This window comes from Vidua macroura, chromosome 5 (genome assembly GCF_024509145.1).
Source record: "Vidua macroura isolate BioBank_ID:100142 chromosome 5, ASM2450914v1, whole genome shotgun sequence".
Classification (NCBI taxonomy): Eukaryota; Metazoa; Chordata; class Aves; order Passeriformes; family Viduidae; genus Vidua; species Vidua macroura.
The window spans coordinates 35,137,193-35,152,141 of NC_071575.1; the positions used below are offsets into that span (position 1 = coordinate 35,137,193).

The following is a 14,949-nucleotide window of genomic DNA, read 5'->3' on the forward strand; positions in this document are numbered from 1 at the left end:
TGTTTTGCTGTTCCTAATTGCATATTCTATATTGCTGCAAAGCCCAGGGCCTCATTCAAGGCCCTTGCACTTCAGTTGGAAATAGTATTAATTTTGTTACAACCATTAATTTACTTTGTGTATGCAATTGTAATGCACGTTTCTTGCTCTCCCTATATTGGTCTTAGCATGTACGTGAACAAGAAATTCAAGAAAATAAGATACTGAATCTTACAAAATTATTTTATACAAGATACAGCTTTGTGAGATATGTTTTAGACAGTTAAACATCCACACTGAATTGCAGTCACAAACACAGAATGGATTTGCTAGACAAAAAAATATCACTTCATTTGTAGCACTTAACTTGGTTAGACTGTAAATTGTATTATATTCTACAACTACAAATTATGTGCATTAGCGACAGACTAAGGCTTGATCCTAGTGCTGAATTCCTGTGGAGCTGTTAATCCAAGACAATGGAAGGCAAAGCTGCTCTAGTTTTCAGCTCAGAGCACTGACTTACATACACAGTAGCAGTGCCATGTCTTGTGTTGCTCTCACTCCTCTCTCTAGCAGCAATACAGGTTTTTGTTCTCTGCAAGAGGTTAGCTTGTGATAGATGCTTGGATAATCATTCAATTTAGTGTAGAAATTACCCAGCGTCTTTGAAAGAATCCTTGTTGATAGGAGGTGAGGATAGGACGAAATGTCTACATAATTAGCATTAATGGTACAACTATGAAATGGTGTCACAGTAGGTTGGGTTCATTGCACTGACTTCAGTATGAATAGGTTAAGGTGGCTGGTGAAGTAATTTAAACTTGATTTATTAACATGACCCTTTAGTTATGCCTTGTGCATGTAGTTGTAAGTCATTCAAAAGCCTTTGAAAATTGAAGGAAAACCACATCTGATCTTTTCTTAACCTTTTATTCTAAAAAAATTTAACATTTCACCAAAACATTGCAGGCACTTTCTAAAAGGAACATGGTCCAAAGATATTTCTACAGAAGTATAGTTCTGTTTGCTTAAATACAATTCTTTTCTTTAAATGTGGCCTAACACATTTAAATTTTTGGAAGCAAGGATATATATCAGTGTTTAATGTTTAAATGTTTAATACAGGCACCTTATAAATGCTTTGCTGAAAGCAATAAATAAAAATAAGGAATAAAATTCCTTCTTAGCTTTGTGGCAGACTGTGAGAAGTGCAGGGATCTGAATTTGTTACATGAATCTCCTTTCAGAAGGACAGCTGAAAACCTGCTTGACACAAGCTTCTCTAGAGTTCTGTACGTGAATCTTGTGCTGAGAATATGCTGTTAAATAAGCCAGTCAACTCAAGTTGCACATTTTGCCTATTTTGCCTTTTCTGGCATTTCATTTTGCAGTGTAATGAAATACAACATCATTTTACAATTACTCTTATTAATCAAAGTATATGGTAATAATATTCATGCCTATTCATACATGACCATGGCTTTTCAAAGGTATCTGACATCTAGGTTTCATGTCATTCTTGCAAAGAAGAACTGTGTGTATGCATTCAAGAGTATAATTCATCTTTTGTGAGTATTTTGCTGTGATGTTGTTTGATGTTTATTTCCATCCATAGAGCAAATGTGGTTGTGCTACAGTAGGCATGCCTAAATGTATTAAACATTTTTTTTTTCAGCACTACATTTCTTAGATGTTAGGCCAGTAATTATTTTGCATAATAACATGATTATAATATTGGTATTATTTTTAAAAGTAAGGAAGTAAATGTGATTAAAGTACAGAAATATGTTAATTATGGTGACGTATGTTTGAGTTTGGAAGTAATAACTAATTCTGCCAAATCAGGTTATATGACTCTAATATTTGAGAGTTAACTACCAGATAGTATTCATGTTTGCAGGTGGAGTGTGATGCACTTCACAGAGATGATATGAAAGCAGTCATTAATATCCACAAAGCACTTAAGCAACATTAGTGACTGCAGTAGAAAACTCACGAGGAAATCTGACTATATGTCTAAAAGTGTTTGCATAAAAATTAGTTTAAAATTATTCAAATTCAGTGTTAAGTATTAAAAGATCACTAATTTTTAAAATACATTTGCACCTTAAGTCAGTTTTGTGTGTGTGCAGTGCTTTTAAAGTGACATTAGTTGGAGGGAATTTGCTGCCCCATGCAGGTCATGACGTGGACCAGGTGCTTCAGTTACCATCTGCCATGGCCATCTGCCATGGCTCCCATGGCTTGGGAGACACAGATGATTTTTGTGATCTGTGTAAGGAAAATAGGAACACAGGAATTTCATGTTTTCATGGTCACACATGATCACTCAGGTAATTTCTAGCAAAATGGGCCTATATTCAGAGCAGTTTGAGTATGTTAATAACTAAGTAATTAAGGCATATGTCCACTTTTTGAAGAGCTAGCAAATGCAAAATATTGAACATTACTCACTGAGAACTGTTCTTTGTGTTCCACTTAAGAGATGTTGTGGAAAAATACACCATGATGTTAGGAAGGGCAGTGTCATGAATTTGAATGAAAGTTGCATAGGTCTAGGACGTTCTGATCTGTTCCGATTTGGTTGGCTTTGCAGTCTTGATTTGCTTTAATTGCTTTTCTCTGTATGTATTATTGCAGGTTGGAAAAAACCCACTCTATATAGTAAGTTTTTAATTAATCTTCAAGGTAACTTCTGAGTTTGAGCAATAATGTTGCGTGGTGTTTTTGTCTGGTATAACTGGAGGCTTTAACTACACTCAAGGATTTGTTTTGATAAAAATGAGATTACTAGTTTTTAGTTACATTGTGTGATTTGTGTTTTTAGTAGAACAGCAAATTTTAAAACAGTGGAGTATGAATTTCTCATTGAAATGGCTATGTCAAAAGATGATGTTGTAGCAACATAGGTTTTCTCTGCCAAAATCTTCCTTCTCTCCTGCCATGTGAGCAAATTTAGTGTATGATATGTGTCTGTTGGTAGAGTGCTATTTGATCCATGCATGTTCAGTGGGTTTTGCTGTGCCAAAGGATCTGCACACGCAAATCTGATTCAGCTGTACTGCATGTGCACTATCCAATACTGCTGCTTTTGGAAAGTGCTTTCAAGTGAAATTGTGGTCCTTTTTGCCTCTAAGAAATCAGGGAGCTGAGAGCTAGCAGTTACTGATGTGAGACCAAAGGGAAATAGGGTGGCTTTAATTTGCCTATGAGCCAGATAAAGTTGCTTGGCTAAGCAACATGTAGCCTTGAGGATGCAGCTTGGGCATCCCTACTTTGAGTTGCTTGTCTTCTGCTCTTGAAGGGAAATACTGATAATGACTACCAAGATTTGTCTTCCTGACAACTCACCAAGAAGAGAGATGTTTCAGTTTTTTGTGGAAGGCATTATTTATGTTTAGTGCTTGATCACTGTCAGCATAAATTTGACTACCTTTGATGGCAAACTTTGCTTTTCTTAGAAAGAAATACAGAATTATGAACATTTTTAACATCTGTGCTCAGTAAAGTTTAATTTAGTGGATAAGTGGTTTAAGCTTAAAATTTTGTCTGATGAATGGATTTCACTCCCAGTAAATATAATTTAATGTACCCATGGAGTTTCTTAAAATTGACTATTTGATTTTGTGGGCCTCTGTGTGTGTGTGCACAACTGTTTGTTGCAGGACCTGTATGAAAACTAGAGCTGAATTAAGCCTGTGTCTGTGAAGGCAAGGCATTGTGAAGGCTTCCTGCTCTTACTTTAGAGTCACAGTTGTGCCTAGGAATCTACAGGGTTTTCAGCACAGCCTGTTCTTCAGGTACTTTCTAGATCCTTATGAAGAGCATATGTGACGCAAAGTCTGTAAGTTATGATTTCTTCCTTCTAGTTTTGCTTAAGTTTGGTTGTGGTCCTTCCACTAAGATTTCATTTTTGGGGGCTTTGTTTACTTTTATTCTAATTTTTTCTTGTCTTCAGATGTTGCTGCTATGTACTCAGCCTGTATGAAAAGATACTTGGTTTGTTGTTGCCCTGTTTGTTTCTTTCACTATGGAGTTCATGTAGCTGTGCTCCAGAATTGCACCAGCACTAGCTGCTGTTACACTGGTCTGGAGCCTTTTTTGGAACTTTTTAAAACTTTTTTTATGCAGATGCAAGGAATAGGAAGCAGTTTCTCAAAATTCCAACGAATGTTTTGAGGAGGCTAAAGGGGCCTCATGTAAAGGAATTTATTTTTTTTCCTCACATGTTTTCTGTTTTGGACTGGCTTTTTAAGTCAGCTGCGTTAGTGGGTATCCTCTCCCAGTCTTTTTTTTTTTTTTTTTTTTTTTTTTGTCAGGAAACAAGTGATCCTGAAAGTATAATGATAAACTGTAGCTGAGGTTTCTTTGGCAAGAAGAGTCATTGAGCACATCCAAATTTATTGAAAAAGAGGGTCTTGTACAAATAGATTACACAGCCTGACTGATATTAAAAGCTTTTGTAAGGAATGCAGGAATACTCCTGATTCCTGCACTTTCCTGTGCTTCTACTCTAGAGAGAGAGTTTTTATTAATACTGCTTTCATGCCAGGAGCAAATCTGAAGCCTAGGTAACAGTTATGAGTACCTGCTGGCTGTGTAGAGAGAGGGAGGAGGTTCTTTTCTGCAAGAACTAGCATGGACCATGGACCAAGAGGATCCCTGCTGCAAGGTGGAGAGGGGAGATGGCTCGCTCAGTATTGCTGAAAGATGGGCTGAAATGTATACTCTGCACAAATACACATAGCAATAGTTGCCAGACATTTTGTAGCATGTATCATACATTCATGTTATTAATAGTTAGAGAATAGCATAGCAGTAGTTACTCAGATGTGCTGGTGTATTTGGAAGGTGCATATTCCAGTTCCATGGTGGTGGGAGGATGGCTGGGGCAGGATAGTGTACATCCTTGCAGTCTAGTGTAATTAACATGATGGCTCAGGAGGGAGGAGGAATCTAATTCATAATTGTTTGGTGGAGACAGTCTGACTATGTTTATACTGCTAAAAAGTACAAGACCTGGGTGTGAGCTCAACTGCTGAACTGCTGATAGAGCCTGTGGCTTAATTATTAGCAACATTTTCTGGCAAGGTTTTGGTTCATGCTACCTAATGCTCTCTTATGCCATACCTGAGGACTGTTTGAGGAATCATGTACCAGGAAACAGTCCTCTTAAAATAGTATGAACATCACAACACCAGTTTTGGCTGCCTGTGTAGTGCTACAAGGACATTACTAGCCTTTGCTAGCTCAGAAACAAGTGCATACCTTTAATCAACACACCGGGGTATGCGACACAGACCTATGTTTCTTGCTCTGAAAACACTGCTTTGAGTTGTAGTTCAGCCCTTGTGTGATTTCAAATACTTTTGTCTGAGGGGAGCCTACAGATTCTTATTTCTTAGGGATACCACATTGTCTTTCTGGTCATTTTTCCTGCTCTGCTTTTTCTGTGAGTCACCTGAGATCTAGTCAGGTTTTTTCAGCCTGATCTAATCAGCTCCTTCACCGCTTTTCTTCTGAGTGCTTGTCCTGAACTCTTTTTCTGACTCTTCAGTGGTGAGTATTGCTTGAATATAGAAATAGAGAATAACGATTTTTAAAAAAAAGCTCTGTTAATTTGTTTAAATGTGTGTTTCTGGTTTCCTTATGTCTTGGTTTGAAAAGACAAAAGAGTCTGTGAAGGAAGGCAAGGGCCTCCCGTGAAATGGAAAAAGTAAACCCCCTCCCTCCAAATTACCACAATTTCAAAATAAAAAGGCTCTCAGGCAAAGATATGGGAATGGGAATAACAGTTCTTTACTAGGAAAAAAACTAAAAAACTAAAAAAAAAAAAAAAGAAAAAAAAAGAAAATGTAATTAGTACAAACAAAACTACTGATAGAGTCAGAAACCTGACACCCTGAGGAGTCAGGGTGTTGGTGATAGTCCAGTTAAATGGTGGCTGCTCCTCCTGGAGTGGCAGATGAAATGCTGCTGAAGCAATGATCCCATAGAAGGGTGTAGTTTTCTCTGAAGGTCTGATGATAGAGTAGATGGGCCTGGTCTTCCTCTGGGAATCCAGTGAAGAGGTTGTGTTGATGTCCCCAAAAATGCTGATTTTATGCAGGTAGGGATGCTTGGCTCCTCCCTCTGGGTGGAGCATCTCACAATGGAATGATGTAACTTTATCAGTCATGCAGTGAGCCATTCAATGGCCCATTAACAGAAGATGTCTCCCCGGAGGGAGACATTGTCCTTAGAGGAGATAAGAAAACTGCCCAACAGAAGACACCTACCCTACCACCGACAGATGGCAAATAGAATATATGCTTATTTTACAAGCCAGGACACCTTATTACTGGGAGCTGTTTTCTTCTGGAAGATGCTTGACTTACCTGGGAGTTACTTGTGTTACATGCAGGTAATTCTTTAATTATTTTCTCTCACCTTATGTCCTTAATAGATTTCTTCGTAGGTACGAATTGAGGATACTTACCTTTCTGTTAGAACTCTGATTGATTCCCTAGATGTTCTTCCAGTGTTTCTCCATAGCCCCCTGGCCCTGTGTAAACAGGCAGATAAGTCATAGCTGCCTTGGCTTTGTAGGAGTAATATCTATCACTTGAACCCAGGCATTTTAGTACATCTGTTCTTGTTTGAAGATCTATTATTACATATTAGTTAAAGATAGTAGACGAGGCTGTAAAAAATAAGGTTCACAAAGTTGTGTTGCATTTCTGTGAAAAACATCTCTAGATGTTTTCAAAGGGGTGACACAATTGAGAGGAACTGTCAACTCCCTCATGGGCAGAGAGCCCTGTAGATAGACCATGACAAATCAGAGAATTGGGAAATCACCAACTGTATGAAATCTAACAAGGGTAGGTGCCAAATCCTTCACCTGGAATGGTGCAGTTCTGATTGTGAGCATAGACTGGGGAGCAGGAAAGAGACCTGGAGGTCCTGGTCGATGGCAAGTTGAACATGAGCCAGCAGTGCCCTGATGGCCAGGAGGGCCAACCCTGTCCTGGGAGCATCAGGCACAGCATTGCCAGCTGAGCAAGGGAGGGGATTGTCCTGCTCTGCTCTGCACTGGGGCGGCCTCACCTTGAGTCCTGTGTGCAGTTTTGGGTGACACAATGTGTAAAAGACATTAAAAAAAGCTATTAGAGAGCATTGGGAAGAGAGCCACAAGGATGACGAAGGTATGGAGTGGGGGCCATATGAGGAGCAGCTGAGGTCAGTTGATCTGTTCAGCCTGGAGAAGAGGAGACTGAAGGGAGACCTCATTGTGGTCTTCATCCTCACAAGGGGAGGAGGAGGAGCAGGTACTGATCTCTTCACTCTTGTGAGCAGTGACAGGACCAGAGGAAATGGCATAAAGCTGAGTCAGGAAAGGTTTAGGTTGGATATCAGGAAAAAACTCTTCACCTAGAGGGTGGTTGGGGACTGGAACAGGCTCCCCAGGGCAGTGATCACAACACCAAGCCTGACAGAGTTCAAGAAGTGTTTAGACAGCACTCTCAGTCACACAGTGTGATTCTTGGGGTATTCTGTTTAGGACAGGAGTTGGACTTGATGATTCTGATGAGTCCTTTGCAACTCAGCATATTTTTTCATTCTGTGATTCAGGGATGGAATGTAAATGGGAAGGTATCGCTTGACTTCTGAGGGAAAGTTGCTTTTGGGAAATTTTGATGGGAGGAGAAGAGAGGTATTTCATCTGTCTTTTTGCTGTTTTTCACATCTGCAGTCATTCCTGGTTTGTATTAGGGCCAGATTGCCTTTCAGTTGTTTAGCATTTAGATGCTATCCCACTTAAGAGCTGAAAGAAACATTGTCTGTATTGCAGAAGATACATAACTGCCATTTCCAAACAAATCTCAATGCAGAGTTGTACTGAATGTGAGAAGTAGCTGTAGTTAATCAAGATGTGAGTACAGGAGTTAACTTGATTTTTTGGATGGAGATAGAATCTACCTGGATATGTAAATAGGCAAGAAACCCCAGCAGTAGACCTCCTTCTTCCATGTAGGGAAGTTGTATTTGCTCACATCTTGAAGAATGTACAAGAAGGAAGCCCATATTTGAATTACATATGAAAAGAAAATTGCTTTGATAGCCTAATTTCAGTCAAAATGTAACCTTGCACGATGCAGGCATATCCTTATATAGTAATAATTTGCACTAGTGTATTGTTCTATTTCAAAATTGTGTGCATATTCTTCATCTAAGTGTATGTACATGTATATATACAAGTATATATACATAAGTATATATGGTGAGCCCTAACAGCCTGATTTTATCCACGGGATTTGCTTTAATTGTTTGCAAAACTTTTGAGTGGTGTTTCAAGGGATTCCAGTGAACCTTTTACATAGTCCAGCTGATTCCAGAGTCTGTACTTATTTAAAAACAATGTTTGTTAGGGCATTTTAACTAGCAAATTTGTAATAGTAGGGTTGGTTTAACATCTGGAAAACTTTGTCAGACTCTTGTAAACACAGACAATTCTACTTATTTAAAGGCCGATGACCAGCTTGTTTATGTAATCTCTTTGTTGGCCAGATGAAATACCAAGATGAGCCAGGAGCAAACAGGAGAGTTAGCCAAGTTCCTTGCATCCTAGTTTGACAGAGATTTAATTGGCAGTAAATGGTTTCATCAATTGAAATGGTCTCAGCTGCCTATTCTGTCCTTATATATTCTCTCATGCAGCAGGTGCATGTCTGTGTGTTAGTGAATCAGATGAAAGAGCTCATGTGGCATGAGAGAAATGTTTTCTTTTTCCTTGCTTTTTTCACGTAGATCACACCCTGTCCTGCATTAATACCATCCACACAATCACTTTTGTAGACAAAACAAAGGGGAACATGACCAATTTTGTGGAGCAATGTTGATGTATGTTAGTCTGCAGAATGTTCACTAATAATTTGGTAGTGAAGTATATACTGTTAAAAGGTAATGCAAGCTGCCTGATACCATGTGCAAAAAGTAAAAGTAATTTTAAGGCTGTGTTTGGAATACTGCATTGAAGTGAGTGTTTGATTTCAGCCTTGGACAAAGAACTGATGTTGGTAGATGTCTTTTGGCAGCAGTATTTTTTCACCAGTATGAAAGAAACCATTAGCATTGTTATGGTTTACTTCTTTACTTACTGTTTTTCCATTCAAGATTTCCACAGACTATAGAAACAATTCATCTTTTAGAGGGAGACATTCAAATGAATGGGTGTCTTTGTTGCTCATGACAAATCATTCACTTCCATAGTAATGATTAGATACTTTAAATATGGGTTAAAAATCAAATTTAAAAATATTAAGGAATATAAGCCAGATTTGTAAATAAGCATTTATGTAGAAGAATACTCATCTGCTTTTAGGTTAACCCTCTGTCAGAAGGGGCATGTCTCTCCTTTTCTCCTTCCCTTTCTTCATCTTCTGCCAACCTTCAGTTCTCCAAAAGTGGAGGAGACAAGATCTTAAATTATAGATGCTTGCCTCATTTTAGGATCTTCTGAATAGTTTGAAATCTTAGATTATTTTTTTATTTATAGGCACATAATGCTATTTACAGCGTGACTACTTATATTCATGTTGCCAGAGACTTTTGAACACATACGAAATAAATTTCATAAGAAGAGAACAGAGGTAAATAATACATTTTCCTAGTGCTTTCATCATCACTTTAAAGAATGATTGGTTTGCATTTACATTAGAGATTTCAAAGTAATAAAAATCATAATTTACCAAATCTGCAACATTAATTCTGTGTTCAGAGGATTTTTTTTGCATCAGATGTGCATTTTAAACTTTTTGTTCACAGTTAGTTTTAACTACAGAAATAAAAACCAATAATACTTACTGTAGAAACATCTGCTACAAAGGACTTTTTAATTGAGTCAAGGTTTTTTCGTTTGTTTGTTTCAACAGCTGTCATTTGTAGCAAATGGGAGCATTTGCTATGCACTTCGTCTCTGAGCATTTTTTGCTTTCCCAGCTTTTTCTGAAGAGCTGGCTTTTCTGAACAGTAGTGCCAAACTTTTAAAAGTCTCCTGTTGAGTTAAATGTACGAGTCTGTGTAATTGCTTTACGGCTTACGTTTGCATTTAGTATATGAAAATGTTTTAGAAAATATGAGGGTATACAGTGCATTCATTGCATCCTTTTAGTGTCTAGAGTACAAAACAAACATCTCTTACCTTAAGATTTCTTTGCACAAAGGTATGTGCACGTCACCAGACTGCAGTGCCAGGTGCAATTTTTCCCTTTCTCATGAATTCTGCCTTTCACTGCAAGCAGAGGCTTATGTTCGCAAGGAAGCATTTTCCTGAAAAAAAAAAAGCTGTTAAAAAAATAAGAACTGAGGGAGATTAGAGCCCAGAGTTCCTACTTTATTGTATCTGCAGGCATTTAAGCAAAATTTAGACCCAATGTAACTCTCCATCCAAGCCTAAAAAGGCAATTGAACTGCTTGCCCATAGCTAATGGGGCAGCTGGGATGTGTCTGAGACCATCACCACCACGAGCTGTGTCTGATGTTACTGATGTGGCTTTTCAACTCTCAGATACAGGGAACATGTATCCTAATGTATTAGATGAAACAATTTGAATCTCTTCACGTACCTCAGAGTCAAATCACTTCATCAGTTACTGCTGACTGTCTTAAAGCTAAAAATCTTTAAGGCTTGAAGAGATCTTGGGAAGTCTCCAGTCCAAGTCTTGCAGACAAAGCAGGATATGTGTAACAAATTGCTCAGGACTGTAGCCAGTGGGGTTTTTATTATCATGATGGATAGAAATATGTCTCCATCATCTTTACCCCATCAGGAATTTGTACACATTGGCAAGATACGTCCTGAGCATCCTATTCTCCTGGCTGAATGCTCCCAGCACTTTCAACTTCTTATGTGTCAGATGCTCCAGACCTTTAATCGTATGTCCAGCTTGGCTGTAGTCTCTCCAGTATCTTATTCTCATACAGAGCTGGACCCAGCATGCCAGCTGTGGTCTCACCAAGGCTGAGCAGAGGAGAATTAGAGAATATGCTTAGTTGGAGGGGACACCCCAGGAGTCACACCATGTGCCTGAGAGTATTGTCCAAATGCTTCTTGAGGTCTGTCAGGTGTTCCCAACCACCCTGAGATGTGAAGAACTTTTTCCTAATATCCAAACTAAGCCTCCACCGACACAACTTCAGGCATTCCCTTGGGTCTTGTCACTGGTCACCAAAGAGTAGAGATCAGTGCCTGACTGTCCTTGTCCCTTCATGAGGAAGTTGTAACTGCAATGAGGTTTCCCCTCAGTCTTGTCCAGGCTGAACAAGTCAAGTGACCTCAGCAACTCCTTGTGTGAGTTCTCCTCTAGTCCCTTCACTGTCTTTGTAGCTCTCCTCAGGATGCTGTCCTTTAACCTGCTGGCAGTGCATCCTGGGGATGCCATGGACCTTTGCTGTAAGGGAGCAGAGATGGCTTACGTTCGACTTGATGTCCACCAGGACACCCAGGTTCTTTTCTGCACAGCAGCTTTCCACAGCATGTACTTCTGCTTGGGATTATTCATCCCCAGACTCAGGTGCAGGACTTGGCATTTTCATTTTCTTTTCGGACTTCATGGCGTCTCTGTAAGCCAAATTTACAGCCTGTCTGTGTCCCTCTAGATGGCAACACAGCCACCTGATGTATTGTTAACCTCTCATCCAAGTTGTTTGTAGTGTGCCAACTTGCTGAGGCTGTACTTTGTCTCATAATTCAGGTCACTAATGAAGTCATTAAACAGTACTGGCCCCTGTATCAATCCCTGCAAAGGTGGCTGGCGTCCAGCTGGACTTTATACTGCTGCTCATAACCCTTTGGACCCAGTAGTCACTGCATGGTCTGCTTATCTGGCCTCTATTTCCATATACATATGCTGTGTGGGAAGGTGTTGAAAGCTTTGCTAACATCTAGGTAAGCATCATCTGCTTTGTCTTCATTCATCAAGTCCTCTCATCATAGAAGGCTGTCAGGTCAGGCATGGTGTTCCCTTCATATATCCATGCCGATTTCACCTTTCTGTTCTTGAGGATTTATTCTGTTTCCTACTCAGGGACTGAGCTAAGGACTGTCCTGTAGTTCCCTGGATGATCCTTCTTGAAGAAAGGATCATTTTAGTCCTCAGAAACCTTCCCCTGCTTCCATGACCTTTCAAAGATAACCTACCCTTAAGTAAACTTTAAAAATAGCATTGGAAACATTTAAAATTGTTTCTCTGCCCTTTTAGAGGTAAATTAGGTTTCTGTTTCACAGCTGTGAATCACTAATTTTCAGATGCTGTCATCAATGATAGAAATAGTTATCAGTGTTAAACCAGCAATTTTGGCAAATTTGTGGGTTTCTTTAAATAGTTCCCATGAATTTGTTGAATTTTGTTCTTCTGCTTATGTTAGGGATAAGATGTAGCACATATGGCAAAAATGGAAAATGCTTCGTAAAATAAAATGTACTTTCAGATGAAGTTTTTTTTTATATAATACAAATATTTTTTAAAATTCTATTTTCTATAGTAAAATACTCCTTCTGTCCTAATTTTTAGTTTGTTTATTTACTTACAAAGTCACTAGTGTGCTGATTAGTGAAGGCAGTGTGATGTCTTGTAGAATTTTCAGAGTGGATGGAATTTCTCTGGCATCTTGTTTTGAGAGCTCATTTACTTCTTTGCCTGCAGTAAGTGTTGTAAGTAGACAGCATTTCATACTTTGCCTTTTTTTTTTTTCCTCATAAAAGCAATTGTCCTTTAAGTCCTTAAATATTCTTTCTTGACTATTTACTTGTTATTTGCTGGCGAGGTGTTTTGCCTATGACTAAGAAAATAATTGGTTCATGTTCTTACAACATCCTAAAAAATATTTATGGACTTACTCTGTGAAATCTGAGCCCTTGTTCACCAGTTGAAACATGTCTTAATTTTTGTACTAGACAGCTTCAGTTTTTGTTCTCATCTGGAAAGACAGCAATGGTGCTGATGAATTGAAACAGTTTGCTGCTCTTGGACAAGTTGATGAACAACTATCAAAGTGCACATGTGTTTCCATACTAGTTATGGTAGTGGAGGTGTACTGGTGGCAGGGTGTGAGCTGTTTCACATGTTGTGCATGCAGGGGGATGGAATAAGTGCATCCAGTTTTATGATCAGAGGTAATCAGCAGCAGACACTTAAGGCTTCTGGGGTGGTGTTCAGAAGCAGTAAAATGCAGAAGCAGCAATAGTCCTGGTATTGTCCATACCTGACAACAAAGTAATGCAAAACTGACTTTTACAGTGGCATGGGACTGCTCTCACTGCAGACTTAGTTTTCTGTGGAGCGATAAGGTATTTTAGCAGTGTAGCTACAAGAAAAGTATTAATTAGTTTTTCCTTTTTGTTTCTTCTAGGACTCCTCCAGGACGGTTTCAAGCAGGTATAAAAGGTATGAGATCTTTGTACACAACAATTTTGTTTACATTTCTGCCAGAAATAATGCTGATTAAATGGCTATTTGTAGTAGAAGCCATCATACTGCTACTGTAGATACATAGCCTGATATCAGGCAAAGGACCTGAAAGATGCAGCAAGCTTATCCAAAGCCCTCTATTATGTTACTACTTTAAAATAAATTCCACTAGTGTTTTACTGGATCTTACCATGGCAGAATAGTTACCCAATCAAATGTCAAACTCTACTACACATTGCCTAGGAGCCAGTATTTTCACAGCTTCATTCATGAGCCACTGTATTCCTAAGTTGAATAAAGGAAGATAATTTTGTTGCTCTCCACAATAATAGTGAAAGATGGCTTTGACATACCACTGTCTCAGTTGTAGAGATGTTTCTCATATACAGCATGTCCTGTTTGTTATTTGTTTGTCTTTGAGTCAGGTATTACCCTGGTCATTACTCCAGCTTTTAAATCAGAGAAATACTTCAGAAGTTCTTGATGCACCCGACCAGTGTGTGAAATTTTTGTCCATGTAGAATTAGTACTGACACAACTATCACAGCTATTAGGAAATGTTATCGTAACACGGGGTCTAAAATACATCAACTGAAGCAAGACAATTGTGTAAGAATGTTTTTATTCGGTACATGAATGCATTCCCTTTCAGGTATCCTTTACTTGGGTAAAATATGTAGGTGGTTAATTCATCTGTGTGTGTGTGTATAGAGATATATATATATATATATACAGCTGTAGAAAAAGTGCAAAGAGTATCTACAATTATCAAGTCTTCACTGCTGTATTTTCTACCCCTCAAAATTGTACACCTGTAGACTCATAGAATGGTTTGGGTTTGAAGAGACCTTGAAGATCACCTAGTTCAGTCCCCTGCCATGGGCAGGGACACTTTCCAGGGAACTAGATTGCTTAGAGCCCCATCCAACTTGGCCTTGAACACTTGGAGGGAGGGAACACCCATAGCTTCTCTGGGCAGCCTGTTCCAGAGTCTCACCTCCCACGCTGTAAAAAAAAATAACCTATCCTGTTATGCTTTAGCTTTCCTAGCATGGTGTCTTTTACATTTATATTCCCAGGTTCTCATAAACTCAGTTGAGTGATGCTTTTTATAGGTTTTTTTTTTAATCACTTTGTCATTGCAGAATGGGCGGGCTTATTGTCACAAGCTTAATAACTATGTAATTCATGATTCATTTCTTTTTAATCAAGCATGTTTTAGTTCAGTCTTTACTTCCTCTTCAGTCCTGGTGCAGAATTGTATTGCTGTTTGTATCTGCAAATACTTAGTGGTGTGTGTCATACTTCTGTGGCTTTTCATAAACCTTATCTCTGCTTGCATGCTGTATATACTTGCTTGCAAAAACTTGGTTGTGCGTGGGGTAGTAATAAATAGAAGTTTGCACAACCACATTCATAATTTATTTGAAAATAATCTAATTCTACTGATTAGCATTGCAAAAGGAGGAAATGCCAAAGCTAGGAAATGCTAAATTAGACTTGGTTATGCAGTCTT

General features: G+C 38.7%; 1 protein-coding gene across 1 annotated transcript in view; it reads left to right on the forward strand.

Moving 5' to 3' along the window:
* The window catches only part of PAWR (pro-apoptotic WT1 regulator), a 69,856-nt gene that overhangs the window by 39,292 nt on the left and 15,615 nt on the right, over window positions 1-14,949 (forward strand). Inside the window, exon 4 of the mRNA XM_053978602.1 lies at window positions 13,375-13,409. Coding sequence (XP_053834577.1) covers window positions 13,375-13,409 — 35 coding nt within the window. The remainder of the gene's footprint in view (window positions 1-13,374; window positions 13,410-14,949) is intronic.